The sequence below is a fragment of the Sorex araneus genome, chromosome X, assembly GCF_027595985.1.
Source record: "Sorex araneus isolate mSorAra2 chromosome X, mSorAra2.pri, whole genome shotgun sequence".
Lineage (NCBI taxonomy): Eukaryota > Metazoa > Chordata > Mammalia > Eulipotyphla > Soricidae > Sorex > Sorex araneus.
Genome location: NC_073313.1, coordinates 158,702,862 through 158,722,319, shown reverse-complemented (window position 1 = coordinate 158,722,319; position 19,458 = coordinate 158,702,862). Strand labels below are relative to the sequence as shown.

The following is a 19,458-nucleotide window of genomic DNA, read 5'->3' as shown; positions in this document are numbered from 1 at the left end:
CATCCCATAGGGTCCCCCAAAGCACCGCCAGGAGTAATTCCTGAGCACAGAGCCAGGAGTCACTCTGAGCATCGCTGGGAGTGACCCAAAAAGCAAAACATAAAAAAGAATTGGGACGCTTCTGGAGATACCTCAGGTGTCTCTCTTGTCCAGTCCCTGCTAGAAGCTTCTTTCAGGAAGCACCCTGCTCCCACAGGGCCCCCCGCGACAGAGGGAGGCCTCACCCACAGTGCATGGAAGCAGCCGTGCATCTTGTGTATAAAAATACCTTCTACGTGCTGCACACAGAGCGTCAGTGTGCCATTAACATTGCAAACGAGCTAATCAGCCGTCTGTGACTCAGAGTCAGGCCTGGTGACTCCTGTGGCTGCTCTTCCTGAGACGGGAGGGAGGCGGCCTCGCCCGTGACCGAGCCCCTGGCCACGAGGACCATAGGGCTCCGACTCAGACTGGGACCCCACTCGCTGTTGGGGTGTAGGAGGCCGTGAGTGGCCCAGGCACCAGCCCCGCCTCTGTCCTGGGGAGTCAGCACCCAGCACCGGTGCCGCCGCGCTGCCCCTCAAGGCCTCTGACCACCACCGCCGGCAGCTGTCCAGTCGCCTGGGCCGGTCACTCATCTGCAGCGCGGCCAGGGCTTGGCGGGAAGCCGGGGCTGCTTCTTGTCTAGGGATGGCGGGAGGAGGAGCAGCGGATGCTGGCGTTAATGAGGAAGGAAAAGAAATGTTTTATTTCTTCCCTGATGAGGCCAGAGTGGGAAAAGGGGGAAAGTCCTCATTGTTCTCAACAAAGAAGCATTTATTTGAACAAACATTAGAAGAATAATTGCTTCAGGTCGCCCGGCGCTCAGCAGCACCCCCCCCCCCCCCCCCGCAGCCCTCAGTGAGGCCCAGGCCGAGAGTCTCCTGCTCTGGCCCTGCTCGGCCATGCTCCCTTCTCCCTCTGTGATCCTCCTGTCACCCTGATCAGCCAAGCTCCCTCATCCCTCTGTGATCCTCCTGCTACCCTGATCAGTTGTGTTCCTTCCTCCCTCTGTGATCCTCCTGCCCTGCTCAGCCAAGCTCCCTTCTCCCTCTGTGTATCATCCTGCTCTGTTCAGCCGTGCTCCCTCCTTCTTCTGTGATCCTTCTGCTACCCTGCTCAGCTGTGCTCCCTCTTCCCTCTGTGATCCTCCTGCCCTGCTCAGCCGTGCTCCCTCTTTCCTCTGTGGATCCTCCTGCCCTGCTCAGCTGTGCTCCCTCCTTCTGTGATCCTCCTGCCCTGCTCAGCCGTGCTCCCGTCTCCCTGTGGGTCCTCCCCACCCTCGGGAGGAGCTAAGCAGGGCGGGGGGCACAGGTGTGAGTGAGGGTTCCAGCTTCTGAGCACATTCACTCGTCTCATTCACGCCGAAGCCTGTCCCTGGCTGCAGACTTATTCTTATTCCAATCCTGGTGTCGTTCCTCCGGCTGCCGTGACAAATGGCTGCTAACACAAGCATCGAATGAGTCTCTGAGAACCGTGTCTGGAGCTGGAGGTCCTCGGTCCTCTGGCTGTGACTCTTCCTGCCTCAGTACCCCCTCCCCCTCCTGCAGGGCCCCCACCCCTCGAGCACTCAGCCGTCAGTATTGTGTGACCTAAACCTTTTCTTAACGGTTCATGCTCCAAAGAAAATAATTTCTTTGAATAAATACGAAGTCTCCCTAAGTGGAATTTTGAGAAATGTGATTCCTTTCGCTTCATTACACAGAATAAATTGGATAAATCTGAAAAGTAAAGGTTTTCACTACTAAGAAATTTGGTAAACGAATCGGGTACTTTCCCTACTTTCCCTCACCCAGGCCAGGGACCCGGGGCCACAGCCCCTCTCCTCCCGAGGTCTGGGCCCTGTTCTGTGTGCCTCATTTTCTTGTGAAGAAACAGGTGGACACTAGCCGCTGGTTCTCATGAGATTCAGATCTGACTCTCGAGTCCCAGCAGTGTCCCATCTTGTCCTCTCTGAGGACTCGGGAGAGGGTCTTTGCATAGGCAAATTCAATCTTGACACACTTTTTTCTTTTTTGCTTTTGGGGTCACACCCAGCGGTGCACAGAGGTTACTCCTGGTTCATTCACTCAGGAATTACTCCTGGCGGTGCTCGGGGGACCATATGGGATGCTGGAAATTGAACCTGGGTCAGCTGCATGCAAGGCAAATGCCCTCCCCGTTATGCTATCACTCCAGCCCCTATAATGACACACTTGAATTCACAAAAAGGAAACTTGTGTACGGTGTGAAAATCAAAATTCATAAACAGCCTCTTCTCTGACAAGGGGATGCGGGGTCTGACAGCCCTGACGGTGGCGGCTGTTCATCTCTGTGTGGTCGCAGAGAGGCTGCAGCCGGACTCCAAAGAGGAAGTCAATAGTGAAGAACGTTGGCTGGCTGGCTGGGATTGGGGTATGTGTGGGGGGGAGAGAGGCCGGGAATTAATGAGTGGAGAATCTATCCCGAGAAGCTACAAGAAACGAGCCTGGAGAGAAATCAGAATCAGATGCTGGTGATAACAGCGGGATGAAGAAGAGATGGGAGTCCAGGCTTATAACCTTGGGGGAAACTGCTGGGAAGCTGACAAAGAGAAAACAAGGGTGACACAAATAAATGAACTGAGAGTTCCCCGTGGGGGAGGGAAAACAGCATCAGGGCAACGCTGTCCTTCGTGCCTCCATCTCAGCGAAGTGGCTACAATCCCGGAAAGTGGCGGGGGCAGGGAGGTGATAGGAGAGGTCTTCATTGGTCAGGGTGAAAGAATGGCACACATCCAAAAAAACAAAAGCAACCGCTGTTGGAGAGGATGTGGGGAGAAAGGGACCCTCCTGCACTGCTGATGGGCTTTGGAAAACAATATGGACAATTCTCAAAAAATTAGAAATTGAGCTTCCATTTGATCCAGCAATACCACTTCTGGGAATATACCCTGGAGAAACAAAAAAGTATAATCGAAATGACATCTGCACTTATATGTTCATCGCGGCACTGTTTACAATAGCCAGAACCTGGAGAAAACCCAAGTGCCCGAGAACAGATGACTGGTTAAAGAAACTGGTACATCTATACAATGGAATACTATGCAGCTGTTAGAAAAGATGAAGTCATGAACTTTGTGTATAAGTGGATCAGCATGGAAAGTATCATGCTAAGTGAAATGAGCCAGAAAGAGAGACAGACATAGAAGGATTGCACTCATCTGTGGAATATAAAATAACAGAGTAGGAGACTAATACCCAAGAATAGTAGTATACAAAACCAGGAGGTTGACTCCATAGCTTGAAACATGGCCTCACACGCTGGGGGAAAGTCATACCAAATGGAGAAGGGAACACCAAGTAAATTGTGAGTGGAGATCCCCCGTGGTAAGGGAAATGCGCGCTGAAAGTGGACTAGTGACCGAACATGATGGCCACTCAATGCCCCTATTGCAGACCACAACACCCAAAAGGAGAGAGAGAGAACATATTGGAATGCCCTGCCACAGAGGCGGGGTGGGGTGGGGGAACAGATTGGGGGGGTGGGAGGGATACTGGTTTCATTGGTGGTGGAGAATGGACACTGGTGGAGGGATGGACTCCCGAACACTGCATGAGGGGAAAACAAGCACGAAATGTTGGAATCTGTAACTGTACCCTCACTGTGACTCACTAATTAAAAAAAAAAAAAAGAAAAAAAAACAGGGGCTGGAGTGATAGCACAGCAGGTAGGGCGTTTGCCTTGCACGCGGCCGACCCGGGTTCGAATCCCAGCATCCCATATGGTCCCCTGAGCACCGCCAGGGGTGATTCCTGAGTGCATGAGCCAGGAGTGACCCCTGTGCATCGCCGGGTGTGACCCAAAAAGCAAAAAAAAAAAAAAAAAAAAAACAATCCCAGAAAGACGCTTCCCGCTCACTAGCGAGGAGAGTCCGACAGGCCAGCTGGAACCGGAGGGGACAGGTGTGATGCCCAGGGCTGCAGACGCAAGCTCCGTCCCAGGAGCCAGCGTGCGGGGTGCAGTTTGGGGGAAACTTCCAGGTCCAGAAAACCGCCGGGTAGCCAGCAGGGGTGGAGTGGGAGCCGAGAAAGACAAAATCTGTCCCTGAGATTTGATTGCTGCGGGCAGTGCCGTCTCGCAAAGCCGGTGAAGGAGAGGAGAGAAGTTCCCAATGTTGCTGCTACATCTGAGACGGGAAAGCAAAAACGAAACAACTGGGATGGGATTTTCCCTCCAAGAGGGCAGAGTCAGCGGGAAGCGTTTCGAGCTCTGTCATCAGAGAGGGGCGCCCCCAGACCCCGGCTCAGCTCCGCGCATTCCCAAGGGGGCCAGGTGTGGGCACAGGGGTTGCCTCTTGAGAGCCACTGCAGGCCTCAAGGGTCAGGCAGGGCGCTCGAGGCTGTCCCCAGGGCCTGCTGGGGGCTCGGGGCCGCAGGTGCAGCTGGGATCACAGCAGTGGACCCCAGAGGGACGCAGTATGCGGAGTTCCCCATGGTCCTGGTTCTTTCTTTAAAACAATTTTATTTTAATGAGTCATCATGAGATACATTTATAGACTTACAGACTTTCATGATTGCGTTTTAGTCGAACAATGTTCAAGTACCCATCCCTCCACCAGTGCCCGTCTCCACCCCTAGTGTTCCCAGTGTCCCTCCCCTCACCCCACCCCTCCCCACCCCCTGCCTCTGTGGCAGGCACGATCCTTCTTACTCTCTCTGTCCTTTTGGATGTTATGGTTTGCAATACATCGTGTTGGGTCCATAGTCTACTTTCTTTTTTTTTGGGGGGGGGTAACGCCCGGTGGTGCACAGGAGTTACTCCTGGCTCATGCACTCAGGAATTACTCCTGGCGGTGCTCAGGGGACCATATGGAATGCTGGGAATTGAACCTGGGTCGGCCGTGTGCAAGGCAAACTCCCTCCCTGCTGTGTTATTGCTCCAGCCCCCGCATCATCTATTACTTTCAATGTGCATCTACTTTCCCGAGCAGTCCCTCCAACCATCATTTATTTAGCGCTCCTCTCTCTATCCCAGCTACCTTTTCCCCTAGCACGTGAGATTGGCTACCAAGCTTTGGGGCAGTCCTCCTGGCTCTTATTTTAACTATCTTTAGGTGTTAGTCTTCTATTATGTTACTTAATATTCCACAAATGAGTGCAGCCCTTCTATGTCTGTCCCTCTTTCTGACTCATTTCACTGATCATGATACTCTCCATGTTGACCCGTGGTCTTGGTTCTTGGAGCAACAATGCTCACCCTCCCCCATGGAAGGCTGAAGGCAGGAGCATGAAAAGTTGCTGGGGGGCTGGAGCGATAGCACAGCGGGTAGGGCGTTTGCCTTGCACACGGCCGACCCAGGTTCGATTCCCAGCATCCCTTATGGTCCCCTGAGCACCGCCAGGAGTAATTCCTGAGTGCAGAGCCAGGAGTAACCCCTGTGCAAAGCCAGGTGTAACCCAAAAAGTAAAAAAAAGCATAAACGAAAAGTCGCTGGGGTTAGCGCCTGGTGACCCCAAGGGGGTAGGTGGGGCTGGTGCATGGGGTCTGGGGCAGGGACGGTTTCTACCACAGCCTTCGTTTGTGCTCACCACGGGGCATCGCCACCAGGGCAGATGGACTCACTGCCGGGGTGTGTGTTCCTGCGGCTGACTTCAGCCCTGTCCTCCTCCCCGATCAGGAGGCAGTGTCCAGTCCTCAGGCCAGCAATGCTCAACCCAGACACCTGGAATCTTTGTGCAGTGCTCAGCCTGCACCAAAGGCAGGGGCCAAGCAAAAATAATCTCATCCATCAATCAATACAGCAGCGCGGGGCTGGAGTGATAGCACAGCGGGGAGGGCGTTTGCCTTGCACACGACCGACCCGGTTTCGATTCCCAGCATCCCATAGGGTCCCCTGAGCATTGCCAGGGGTAATTCCTGAGTGCAGAGCCAGGAGTAACCCCTGAGCATCGCCGGGTGTGACCCAAAAAGAAAAAAAAATACAGCAGCGCAAAGAAAAGCAAAAGCTACAGAAGCCACACAGGGGGCGTTGTCGGAACTCCTGGGGGGTCGTGACTACTTTTCCGGGCTGGAATGGCTCAGGCGCTTGTGGGCCAGGAAGGAAGTTTAGGAGGAGAACTTGGAGATTTTGGGGCGACTCCTCGCAGGGAGGATCTGGGATGGGGAGGGAAGGAGCTGTGCTGGGGAGCCCCACGGTTGAGGGCCAGAGCTGCAGCCCCAGGTCTGGCTGGAGCTGCGGAGGGAGCTGGAAAGGAACAGCTCGCCCCCCCCCCCCCGCCTGCCCCCACTCCCGCCCCCCCCAGCTCACGTGACCCACACTCGCCAGCCAGGCTGACTCAGGCTGCGTTTCTCAGAACGCTTATCTGGAGATGTGGCTTTTCACAGAAATCCGAGGCGCTGCCTTGTGACTCCTGGCGCCTGCCACCCTCACCTTGATCTGTCCCTGGCCAACGCTGGCCTCAGCTGGTTCCCCGTCCCCGCCCCCGCCCCATCCCCGCCCCGGCTCCCCTCCCCCCACAGGACACACAAGTGTCAAACATCTCACTCTGGCCCCTCGTGGAGCCTGGGGATGTGGGCTCTGGCTAGGAGGGTTTGGGGGCTGTGGACTTGGGGCTGTGGCCAGCGCTGGCCTGGGATTGGCAAGGAAACCACGGGTCCGCTCGGTGGCGGCTCTTCATCACAAGTGTCGTGTCAGATTTCCAGAAGAGCGTGAGACTGTTCCGTGTATCAGTGCCGGTTCTGTCACCTGGGGACCAAGAGTTAGGCCCACCAGTGGGTCACGCCCCTCCTCTGGGGAGTGAGTCCACCCACGTGTCTGGTGCAGAGCGTGTCACCTTGCAGGGGTTCAGGCCAGAAATGCTGGTGCTCGCGAGTCCTGGGATGCGGGCTCGGGGACAAAGATGCCCAAGGCCTCGACAGGAGCTTGTGTCCCGTCGGGAATGGCCAGTGGACCGCTGGCGTGGTGACCAGGGTCGATGCTCTACCCTGAGGGAGAGTCGGGTCTGGGGTCCTGCACTCTGGGTGTGACCGGAGAGCTAATGGGACCTCGGCCGCCCGGACGAGCTCTGAGACCAGCCCTGCACCCTCGGTTCCCCCTCGCTGCTGCTGAGTGTCCGCAGGGGACAGGGAGGCGTGTGGGTGGGTAACGAGGTCCCCTGGCACCGTCTGCGCCCTCCTGCCGCCCCACAGGATATGGGGTGCCGCTGGGGCACTGGCCCAGGAGTCTGGAGTAAGTGCAGCGCCTTGTTAAGGAGCCTCTTTGGGGCCGGCTTGTCCCCCGGAGGAGACTCTTCCAGGGCAGGTGCGGCCAAAGCAGGCACCGGCGTCTTCCTCTCTCCTGAAGGCTCGACAGCGGAGCCGGCAGAGCCTCAAGGCTGTTCCGCCAAAGAGCGGGCGTTTCGCCGAGTGGCCCAGACCCGTTGGAGGGCCCCGGCCTGTCGCAGCCGTCAGCCAGGACTGCGTCGGTGGCTACCTGCACACACGTGGGGGCGACCTGTGAGTCTGGAAGAGTCTAGAAGCGGCTGCTGGTGAGTTGGAGGGAGGCCGGGCGGGCATGGCAGGGAGTGTGGGAGGCCGGGGGCACCCGAGTGGGGGCCACGCCCCTGTCCTCAAGTGGCCACTGGCCCGCACTGCAGAGGGGGTCTGCTCAGATCCAGCACTCAGGGGTCTGCAGAGACTCGCTTCCTCCCCGTGAGGTGTGTTCAGTCCTCCCGGACCCCCGACCAGCCGTAGCCGAATGTGCCGAATGGAGCAGGCGTGACTTTCCTCCGAGGTGGAGGTTTCTGCCCGTTGGCCTCTCCGCTCTCTCCTTCCTGCCCCAGATGAGGGACCCCCTCCCTGCTCCCCTCTTCACCTGCTCTGCCTGCCGAGAACGTTCCCCCAGCGAGATGCGGGGCGTGGAGCTGCGGCCGTGAACGCTGAGGCCGGCAGGGAGGGAAGGACAGAGGGATTGGACCACCTGAAGTCGAGGTGGACACACGCCCGGCGTGCAGGGGGCAGTTCCTGGCTGGGCAGTGCCGGCTGGAACGCACCTGACATCACTCAACTGCTTCCAGACCGAGGGGCGGCTGGAGCTCAGCGGGGCCATCGTTGGAAGCTAAGGGTGGGCGAGGTCCTTGTTTCCCCCGGAGTGGGCTCAGCAGGTCGTGGAGGGGGGACGCCGGGGGCAGGTGTCCCGGATAAGCCCCCAGCGTGGTTCTCCTCTGGCTCCCTTGGCACTGCCTTCCTCACCACAACTTGGAGAAGCAAAAGGAAGCAGTCGCTGGGATTCTGGGGGTGCTGAGCCCCCTGCCCTGCCCAAGGGTCCCTGAGCCCCCAGCCCTGCCCGAGGGGTCCTGAGCCCTGACTCTCTGTGGGGGGTCCAGAGCCCCCTGCCTTGGGACTGGAGCAAGTCTACAGCGGGGAGAGTGTTCGCCTTGCATGTGGCCGACCTGGGTTCGATCCCTGGAATCCCCTAGGGTCCCCCGAGCACCACCAGGAGTGGTTCCTGAGTGCAGAGCCAGGAGTCAGCCCTGAGCATCGCCGGGGGTGACCCAAAATGCCAATAACCAAACCAAACACGAACACCCCCCCCCAGCCCCCTGCCTTGTCTGAGAGTCCGTGAGCCCCCAGCCCTGCCTAAAGGGTCCTGAGCCCCCCTGAAGCTTGCCTCGTCTCCCCAGGGCGGGAACTCAGTGGGTTGTGCTCACGGACCTTCTCCAGCCTTTGCTTTCTGGGCTGGACGGAGGTTGGGGGGTTTCTGAGGGACACAGCAGAAAGAGCCCCCGGGGTGGGGCTGGGCCCGGGGGGTGCAGGGCGGGCATCCTGGGGAGGGGGTGGCCGTGGGGAGGGTCCAAGTGTCCCGTGTGTCCTCAGAGCCTCGCCTCCTGCATCCGGGAGCTGGGCGCAGTGACCGAGGCGTGGGGTGACCGCTCGTCTGCTCCGGACTCCATGACCGGGTAACTGTCGCCTGACGTTCGCTGCCCCCCACCCCCGCCTCTGTCTTCCTGCCCCCGGGATGGGGGAGGGGGGCTTGTGCACGGCCCCTGGGATCCCGGGTCGCCCTCCGGCGCGCTGACCCCGCTTCCCTCCGCCCTCCGCCCAGCCCTCTGGCCCCTGGCGCTGCCCCGCCGCCGGCCGCCCCCAATGGCAGCGCGGTGACCGAGTTCCTGCTTGAGGGCTTCTCCAGCCTGGGCCAGCGGCCGCGCGTCCTGCTCTTCGCCGTCTTCCTGGCGCTCTACCTGCTGACGCTCTCAGGCAATGCGGTCATCGTGTCCATCATCCGCCGCGACCGCCACCTGCACACGCCCATGTACTTCTTCCTGAGCCTGCTGTCGGTCTCCGAGACCTGCTACAGCATGGCCATCATCCCCCGCATGCTGCAGGGCCTGCTGTGCCCGCACATGCCCATCCCGCGGCCCGCCTGCGCCGCCCAGCTCTTCTTCTACCTCACCTTCGGCGTCAACAACTGCTTCCTGCTCACGGCCATGGGCTACGACCGCTACGCGGCCATCTGCAGCCCGCTGCGGTACTCGGCCATCATGCGCAGGGCCGCCTGCGCCCGGCTGGCCGCCAGCTGCCTGGGCGTGGGGCTCTGCATGGCCGTGGCGCAGGTCGCCTCCGTGTTCGGCCTGCCCTACTGCCGCGCCCGCGTCGTCGCCCACTTCTTCTGCGATGTGACGCCGCTGCTGCGGCTGGCCTGTGCGGACACCACTGCCAACGAGATCCTGAGCCTGGCCGTCAGCGTGCTGGTGCTGGTGGTGCCCATGGGGCTGGTCTTCTGCTCCTACGTCTTCATCATTGCCACCATCCTCAGGATCGCCTCGGCCGAGGGCCGCAAGAAGGCCTTCGCCACCTGCGCCTCCCACCTCACCGTGGTCATCGTCCACTACGGCTGCGCCTCCATCGTCTACCTCAAGCCCAAGTCGCAGGCGTCGCCGGTGCAGGACCGGCTGGTGTCGGTGACCTACACGGTCATCACGCCGCTGCTGAACCCCGTGGTGTACAGCCTGCGGAACAAGGAGGTCAAGGACGCACTGCTCCGGGCTGCCGGCCGCAAGCCGCTGTCTGACTGACCCCCGGGCCTTTGCTTGGCCACTTGTGTGGCTGCAACCCAGCTGGGGCCTTGCCAGGCTGCAGGGAGCAGTGCAGGGGTCAAGGGCCACACGGTACAGGGGACAGGGCCAGCAGCCGCTGCTGGTACCACCCACCACCACCCCTACCTCTACCATCCCCCATCCCCTACCACCCCTGTCCCTACCATCCCCCATTCCCTACCACCCTGCCCCTACCATGCCCCATCCCCTACCACCCCTGCCCCTACCACCCTGCCCCTACCATCCCCTATCACCCCTACCCCTACCATCCCCACCCCTACCACCCCTGCCCCTACCACCTCACCCCTACCATCCCCTACCATCCCCGCCCCTACCATTCCACTGCTATCACCCCTACCCCTACCTCCCCTGCCCCTGCCACCCCCGCCCCAGCACCCCCAGGCCCTGATCAGATCTTCCTAGTGGCTTAGTCACATCTGCTCCTGCAGCTCCAAGACAGCTGACCCTGCTGGGCCAACTCGCCCCAAGGTCCCTCTGAGCTGGGTTCTCTGTACCCACCCAGAGGCCTGGTTTGCCGGGCACAGGGCCACGGGCAGAGAGGCCCAAGCCCGTGGGCTCCCGTGGCACCCCGTGCTCTCGCAAGGAGCTGAGTCAGAACAGGACGGCCCTGAGGAGCCCCCGGGAACATCTCGGTCTGTGGAACTGTGCAGACCCCTGACACAGAGGGGGGAGGCAGTGGGCACACCCTCCCGGGGGCCGGGGCAGGGGTGCTCCCCGCGGGCAGAGCCCCGCTCAGGCCTGTGTCGGGTGTGGGGGTGGTAGGGGTGCCGCACCCACTTCCTGCGGGAGGAGCTGGCTGTGCTTCCGAGGCCCGAGTGAGCAGCCTCGGGAAGGTGGCGCTAAATAAAGGAGTTTTCCAGGGAGCCTCTGCGTCTCCAGCCTCCTCTTCTGAGATTTCCTCTCAGGCCTCCCTCGGCCAAATGAAAGGCTGAACGTTCTCAGACCCCGGAGTGAGCTTGCAGCCAGCCCCGAGCCTCCTGCAGCCCCACTTCCTCCCCTGTGGGCTGAGGTACCCGGGTTCTCCCACCTCCTCACACTCAATGACATTTAGTTACTTTTTTTTTTTTTTTGGCTTTTTGGGACACACCTGGCGATGCACAGGGGTTACTCCTGGCTCTGCACTCAGGAATTAACCCCTGGCGATGCTCAGAGCGCCATATGGGATGCTGGGAATCGAACCCGGGTTGGCTGCGTGCAAGGCAAACGCCCTCCCCGCTGTGCTATTGCTCCAGCCCCTAGTTACTTATTTTTGTTTGTTTTTTTGTTTTGCTTTTTTTTTGGGTCCCACTTGGCGATGCACAGGGCTGACTCCTGGCTCTGCACTCAGGAATCAATCCTGGTGGTGCTCGGGGGACCCTATGGGATTCCGGGAATTGAACCGCGGTCGGCCGCGAGCTAGGCAAATGCCCTCCCCGCTGTGCTATGGCTCCAGCTCCGACATTGATTTTTAAAAAATTTTATTATTTTTATTTTAAAAAATTGAATCCCAGAGCTGCTCATGATTGGGTGTCAGTCACACAGGGTTCCAACACCCGTCCCTCCACCAGGGCACATTTCCCAGCACCGGTGTCTCCACTTTCCCTCCCTTGACGACATTTACTGGCCGCTGAGCCCAGGGACCACATGCCGAGCAGACATCTCCCGGGGGTCCCCGAGCAGACCCCAGGTCCCCGAACACCCGGCGAGAATCAGCAGGGACCTTGGCTGAGCCAGGGGGCATCAGCGGTTGGCGGGGTCTGTCCTGGAGCGCGGGGCCGCGCGCGTGGTTCGGCCCTTCCTGCCTCTCGGTGCTCTCTGCAGCATCGTGAGCTCCTGCCGGGTGAGGACGAACAGGGCCGAGTCCGCGGCCAGCAGGGCCAGCAGCAGCGCGGGGACCAGCAGCCGCAGCCAGGGCAGGGAGCTGCGGGAAGCTGCCGGGCGGAGGGTGAGAAGGAACTAGCATGAGGGGCTGCGTCAGCCCGGACCCCCAAATCCCTCTAGGGCCCCAGGATCGGGGGGGGGGTGTGAATTCTGGGAGCACAATCCCGGCTCGGGGCTCCGTGTTCTGCTCCTGGTAGGATGTCCCAGAGGTGCCAGCGGCCAGCGGGCGGGAGGGGACAGAGGACACCCGCTCCCCGAGCTCAGCGCCATCTCCCCCGGGGTGGCGTGGCTCATGGGGCCAGACCCCCGTGGCTACTGGCTGGCCTGCTGTTGCCATGGCCGCTGAGGATGGCAGGTGTCCTTTGCACCTGCAGCCTTCTTGGAACAGCCTGAAGCCCACCGGGACCAGACGGCCTGTGAGGACCTTTGCAATGATTCCAGAATGTTCCAGCACAGACACGGCAGCAGAGCCATGCAGACACCAGCCCTCCAGCTGCAATTCCCACTGGGCTGAAGATAGTGGACGCCCAGATCCCACCACTGAAACCAGTACTCTGGAAACAGCCTGGACACCCAGACCCCCACTGTCCAGCCCTTGGGCCAAGCCTGGATGCCCAGACCTCCACCGTCCAGCCCTCGGGCCCAGCTGGCCCAGGTGATGCTCGCAGTCACTCAGGACTGAGGCTGAGGCGCAATTGACAGGTGCGGGTGCTGGGGGCTGGGTCTCCCTCTGTCCGCTGTGCCCGCTGGGCCCTGCGGCCCGGCCCTCTGCACACTCACCCCTGTGCACCACGATGAGCACCGGCTCGGACTCCCTCTCCACCTTGCGGACCCGACCCACGCAGCGGTAGTGGCCACTGTCATTCAGGGTGACTCTGTCCACGGAGATGTTGTGGTTCTCGTACCAGTACTTGATGGACACGTTGTCCTTATAGAAGATGACCTTGTCCACTTTCCAGTTCTTCCAGCTGTGGCACTGCAGGAGGAGGGGCTCGCCCTCACTCAGGTTCTCGGCGGTGGCCTGCAGCAGCAGCCAGTCTGAGGGTCCCGGACAGAGAGACAGGGGCAGGCAGAGAGACGTGTCACCAGCCGGAGCCGAGACTCCCCGACTAGTAAGCAGGAAACCGTCTTCTCTGCGCTGAAACCCTCCCTCCCTGGGGAGGTCCACCGGGGCCAGCGCTGCCCGAGCTTCCAGCCCCGCCTGTCCAGGAGAGAGCACACTCTCTGGGGACAAGCAGGAGCCACACGCTGGTATCAAGGGGGTGTGTCTCGATTCGACTCTGCGTTGCTCTAGAATTAGCAGGTCAGAGTGTGCGCGTGGGGCGAAACCTCTCTTCTCACTGGAGATAAAAATATAAAACTCGCTCAAGCCTCCCGAATGCTTTGTAGAGGGTCAAAACACACGCGGCACAGTCACCATGGGAAAACTCGAGTCCCTTTGCCTCTGCGCTGAAGGGGAGAATGAGTTTGAAAAAATATTATTAGTGGGGCTGGAGCGATAGGACAGCGGGTATGGCATTTGCCTTGCACGCAGCCGACTCGGGTTCGATTCCTCTGTCCCTCTCGGAGAGCCCAGCAAGCTACCGAGAGTATCTTGCTTGCATGGCAGAGCCTGGAAAACTACCTGTGGCGTATTCAATATGCCAAAAAGAGTTACAACAAGTCTCACCATGAAGACGTGACTGGTGCTCACTCGAGCAAACTGATGAACAAAGGGATGACATTGATACAGTGATACAGTGCTATATTATTCATGGATGAGCCTGGCAAGCTCCCCGTGGTGTATTTGATGTGCCAAATACAGTAACAATAACAGGTCTAATCCCTCTGACCCTGAGAGAGCCTCCAATCATTGGGTAAGACAGTAAGGAGAGGCTGCTAAAATCTCGGCTGGTGGGGGCTGGAGCAATAGCACAGTGGGTAGGGCATTAGCTTTGCATGCGGCCAACCCGGGTTCCATTCCCATCATCCCATAGGGTCCGATGAGCACTGCCAGGAGGAATGCCTGAGTGCAAAGCCAGGAGTAACCCCTGTGCATTACTGGGTGTGACCCAAAAAAAGCAAAAAAAAAAAAAAAACAAAAAAACTCAGGGCTGAGACTAATGGAGCCGTTCTTGGCACTCGAGCAAATTGATGAACAACAAGATGACAGTGATTCAGTGATATCTTCTCAGTGTTTTGGACTTGGGTCCACACTGAGTGTTGCTGGGTTCAAACCATGATTCCAAGTGGGGTCAGACTCACCCAGGTCACAAGCCTGCACCCACCTCCCTCATCTCCAGCATGACAGAGACACAAGGGTCGTATGAGAAAGTGCCCGCTGCCCTTTGACCTGCACACATGCCCAGAAGAGGGGGCGGGCAGCCTGCAGATGGGTGGGTGGACTCTGGCTGGGGTAGGGCCGGGGTCTGGCCTCCTGGGCACACAGGGATGAGCCGGCAGCCCATGGACACTGCGTGTTTCTGAGTCCAGACTCACCACTGAAGATGCCCAGGCGCACGGGGTCACTGGGCTGCGTGTCCCCGCCCTGACACCTGTACTCGCCGCTGTCCAGCTCTCTGGCGTCGGAGATGGTCAGACTGGACGTGCTTTCATTCAGAGGGCGGCTGTTGTGTGTCCAGTCGGCAGTGCCAGTCAGCAGGGAACCGTTCCCGAGATGACAGGTGAGGGTCACGCTCTCGCCCCGGAATATTCTGCTCCACGGGGGGCTCAGGGAGACCCTTGGTTTCGGGGTGACTTGCAGACGGGCGGATCGTGGAGAGAGAAAGAGAAAGTGCAGACTGAGAACCCTCGCTCCACATTCCCTGGCGTGTACCGCCCCCGCCGGGGACAGGCCCTCAGACAGAGGCTGAGAGCTGCCACAAGAGGACGTCAGGGCGCTGAGCGGGAGGCCTGGGGGATGAGTGGGCCTGGCCATGGGCGGTCTCTGGGGTACTACTGCCCCTCCCCAGCACCCAGGGGCTGCCAAGCTCCCCCCGAGGGGAGGGGAGGAGCGGGAGAGGGTCGGGGTGGCCCAGCTCTACACTGTCATGACTTGTGGTGGCATGTGCTGGGGGTTGTCCTATGGGGAGGGGCCCCAGGGGTGGGCGAGGGGACAGTCTGGCCCAGGCCACGGCGGCTGAGACCTCCGGTCACCCGGCTGGGCCAGCACCATCCACGGGATAGAAGTGACAGGGAAGGGGGAGGACTCCAGGCAGAGACGCTGAGAGCTCAGCAGACGTGGTGGATGGAGGGGTGGAGGGTGACGAGACGCCTGTGGGGGGGACGAGCACAGATGGAGCAGACCGCTGGCCTGGGACGGGGGCGGGAGGGACACGGGCGCAGACGCACGGCCGGTCTGACAGTCACCTGTTGCCACGCTGCCCAGGGCTGCAAAGGAGCAGAGAAGGGTCAGTGTGCCCACCCGCCGGGCCCTGGGGCTGGCGAGGCCCCCCGAGAGCTGCAGCCCCTCCCTCGTTACCCCTCCCTGCCCTGCTGGTCCCCACAGCCCCAGGGGCCCAGGCAGAGTCACCCCGGGACGGCCCCCTCTGCCCCGAGGGCGCCCGACTCACTGAGGAGCAGCAGGGCCTGGGCGAGCAGGTTGCACGAGTCCATGGCAGGAGTTGCTGACCCTGGAGCCACCAGCCCCCACGTCCACTCCGAGGGCCACGAGGCACAGAAATAAGGAAACTCAGCCTGTATCTGGGGGATCAGGCCTGCCCTGCTGATAAGGGCGGGGCTGCTCGGGGGCCTGTCCCCCCACGCCCGCTCCCAGCTCTCTCCGGGGCCCCGACTGGCCTCTGTGCCCCCTGGAGCTGGCCGTATTTGGGGGGGGTCTGTCGTCTTTGCAGGAGACCTGTGGGGAATCTCCAGAGAGGAGGGGCAGAGGATGCAGTCTCTTCCCTCCTCCATCTCGGAACAGTGCTCAGGAGCAGGACTGGCTTCGGGGCTGCTCTGGGATGGCTCGGAGTCGGGCCCCCAGGCCTCTGGGTGGAACTTTGGGGGGCTTCTGACTGAAGGGGCCCAGACTCTGCTCCCGAGGGCACCAGCGTGGTGGGGGCTGTCTCGGCTGGGTGCTGTTGCAGAAACCGGATGTGGGCTGCCAACGGCTCAGCCATGACAGGGATGTCAGGAGGGGCAGCCAGCTTTCTGCCCCTGCGGCCTCATGGCCTGGGCTGGCTTCTGCCTTTGGGGCCATACTTGCCAGTGCTCAGCATTGCTCCCAGCTCAGTGCTCTTGCAGAAGACCCCAGACGAAGTGGTGCTGGGATCGAGGAATTGAGCCTGAGACTCCCATGTGTTCACACCCTCCTCCTCCATTTTTTTTTTTTTTTTTTGCTTTTTTGGACACATCTGGGGATGCACAGGGGTTATTCCTGGCTCTGCACTCAGGAATTACCCCTGGCGGTGCTCAGGGGACCCTATGGGATGCTGGGGATCAATCCACGGTGTAGGATATCATTGGTTTGTCCTTTCTCCCTTGCCACAGAGTTTGGGCTTCTCTGGTAATAATCTCTATACAACTCTAGACTTCCTTGGTATTGCTCCCCTTGGCACTAGGAGCTTAGGTAAATCAGTCACGCCCATCACTGTGCCCCTGAGTCACTCCCATTCCTTTGTCTATATGTAATCACTTCTATGCTCTCTTCCCCAACTAGTTAATCAGTTCTTCCTCTTATCAGATTCTGTTAATTTGTAAGGTTAGACCCTGCTAGGACAGTGAACTTGTATTGTAAGTTAATATTGCCTTGCTCCTCTCCTTATGTCTTTTGAATAGTTTAAAGCAATATCCTTTTTGTATGGAGAAAGAAAGAGAGTTGTTAATATGCTTTGGTAACATGGGATTTAATTGGCTTCAAATATTAATCACTCCTGGGCATCTGCTTTCTTGACTTAAGCCTCAGCTGCCCTTACTTCCTAGCACCTCCAAAAGCAGGGTCCCGACGAGGGACGTGACACACCCAGGGCAAGCGGTGAGTTATGTGCTACCCTGGCATCGAGATGGGCCTTGCCAAAGTGCCGAATGCTTAACTATATGTTAAAAGCTTGGTCATGGACAGATCATGTCATGATTCAAAAGCAACGACTAGACTAGGACCCTGCTAGGGATAGGAAAGACTAATCTGGCCTAAGCACTGTAGTCTGAGATTGAGATGGCTCCAGGAGAGCAATTCTATAAGCTTAGTGCATCTCTTGCTATGTCCATACAAAATGACTAATATTATGAATGCTTATATGTTAGTTGGATGAGGAGAGGAGAAACACAGCCATGGGATTCCGCTCTTGGGTGGGTGTTCTGCTGAAAGAGAATCTGTCCTAGAAGAATCCCTGAGGGAAAGAACTTTATCCCTATTGATTGTGACCACACCTATGTGTAAGCACCAAACCCTCTTTCTTAGGGATTTAACTAGGCTGAAAGAGTCTCAGTGCCAGATCTGGAGAAGCTACATCCACATCGAGGTCCAGAGGAGAAGGAGAATGAAGTCGCATGGGGGAGGAAGAAGCAGGAGGAGTTTAAAGGAGAATGGAGATGGGAATGGAATAAACTGCAACTGAGACCAACCAGCCAGGCCCTTGTTCCTTCCTTCGCCTGCCTCATCATCGCCATCAACCTCCCCGGTGTGGTGCCCGCTCCCTTTTCTTTTTTGTGTTTTTACACACCATGGTCAGCCACGTGCAAGGCAAACGCCCTCCAGTCGGGCCCCCAGACCGCTTGGTGGAAATTTTGGGGGGCTTCAGACTGGAGAGGCCCAGACTCTGCTCCCGAGGGGAGTAGCTTGGTGGGGGCTGTCTCGGCTGGTTGCTGTTGCAGAAACTCGATGTGGGCTGCAAACGGCTCGGCCATGACAGGGATGTCAGGAGGGGCAGCCAGGATCCCGCCTCTGCGGCCCCACGGCCCGTGCTGGCTTCTGGCTTTGGGGCCATACTTGCCGGTGCCCAGCATTGCTCCCAGCTCAGTGCTCTTGCAGAAGACCCCGGAGGAAGTGGTGCTGGGATAGAGGGACTGAGCCTGAGACTCCCATGTGTTCACGCCCTCCTCCTCCATTTTTTTTTCTTTTTGGGTCACACCCGATGATGCACAGGGGTTACTCCTGGCTCTGCACTCAGGAATTCCTCCTGACGGTGCTGAGGGGATCAAACCCTGGTCACCCGAGTGCAAGGCAAACTCCCTCCCCGCTGTGCTATCTCTCTGCTCCTCCCCACTTTTATATTTCTAATTTATTTTTGGTTTTGGTTTGGTTATTTTGGCTTTTGTTTCTATTTGGTTTTGTACCCAGGGGTTACTCCTGGCTCTGTGCTCAGGAATTCCTTGTGGCAGTGCTCTGGAGACCCCAAGGCATGTTGAGAATTGAACCCAGCGTGGCCACCTGCAGGGCAAGTGCCCTCCCTGCTGTCCAATTACTCAGGCCCCGCCGTCCACCATTTTCTGAGCACCATGGGTGCCAGCTCAGCAGACATAGAAAGCAGGTAGGCAGATGCGTTTAATTTGGAAGAGGAGGGTGGGGTGGGCTGGGGATCTAAGCCCAAAGCCCTCTCCCCTCCTCCATTTCAAAACAGTGCTCAGGAGCAGGACTGGCTTCGGGGCTGCTCTGGGATGGCTCAGAGAGTGGCACCCAGACCTCTGGGTGGAACTTTTTTGGGTGCTTCTGACTGGAGAGGCTCAGACTCTGCTCCCGAAGGGAGCAGCTTGGTGGGGGCTGTCTCGGCCGGGTGCTGTTGCAGTGTGGTGGTCCCGTCCTGTCCAGCAGGGAGGACCCTTGTAGGACTTCGAAGGGGACGCAGCCGAATGAACAGACACAGAGCCAGAAGGAGGAGCTAGAGAGCGTTTATTCTATGGCAGTTGCAGTCTTTATGCCTCTCTGCTGGGGGGAGGTGGGATGGTATGCCTGCCGGGACCCCCAAAAGAAATGCAGGGTGTGGCATGGGCATTAGCTAGTGATAACAAATGGTGGTAGGATAAGATCAGTAGATCAGGAGTGCAACCTTGCTACAGGAATTTAAGTAAGCCTCTGTTTAATCAGAAGATAAGAGCCAAGCTCTGTAAAATGGCTCCCTACATTGCAGAAACCGGATGTGGGCTGCCAACGGCTCGGCCATGACAGGGATGTCAGGAGGGGCAGCCGCTTACCGCCCCTGGGCCCCACAGCCCGTGCTGGCTGCTGGCTCTGGGGCCATACTTGCCGGTGCTCAGCATTGCTCCCAGCTCAGTGCTCTTGCAGAAGACCCTGGTTGAAGTGGTGCTTGGATTGAGGGATTGAGCCTGAGACTCCCATGTATTCACACCCTCCTCCTCCATCTTTTATTTTATTGGCTTTTTGGGTCAGACCCGGCGATGCACAGGGTTACTTCTGGCTCTGCACTCAGGAATTCCTCCTGACGGTGCTCAGGGTACTTATGGGATGCTGGGAATCGAACCCTGGTCAGCCATGTGCAAGGCAAACCCCCTCCCCGCTGTGCTATGGCTTCGCGCCCCACCCCTTTCAAATTTTTAATTTATTTTTGGTTTTGGTTATTTTGGCTTTTGTTTATATTTGACTTCGTGGCCA

At 58.8% G+C, this 19,458-nt stretch overlaps 2 protein-coding genes across 2 annotated transcripts; one reads left to right on the top strand and one right to left on the bottom strand.

Annotated features, from left to right (window-relative positions):
• Positions 1-8,887: 8,887 nt before the first annotated feature.
• Positions 8,888-10,031, top strand: LOC101541982 (olfactory receptor 10J4-like). The gene is made up of 2 exons (XM_055121200.1): positions 8,888-8,915; positions 9,062-10,031. The coding sequence occupies exons 1-2, from the start codon at positions 8,908-8,910 to the stop codon at positions 10,029-10,031; spliced, it is 978 nt and encodes a 325-aa protein (XP_054977175.1). The 5' UTR covers positions 8,888-8,907.
• A 1,761-nt stretch (positions 10,032-11,792) lies between these two features.
• On the bottom strand, positions 11,793-15,527 carry FCER1A (Fc epsilon receptor Ia). Its single transcript, XM_055121199.1, has 5 exons — positions 15,485-15,527; positions 15,219-15,302; positions 14,412-14,669; positions 12,714-12,971; positions 11,793-11,983 (listed from the first exon to the last, which is right to left on the bottom strand). Exons 1-5 carry the CDS (start codon positions 15,525-15,527, stop codon positions 11,793-11,795), a joined length of 834 nt encoding a protein of 277 aa, XP_054977174.1.
• Between the last annotated feature and the right edge of the window lie 3,931 nt (positions 15,528-19,458).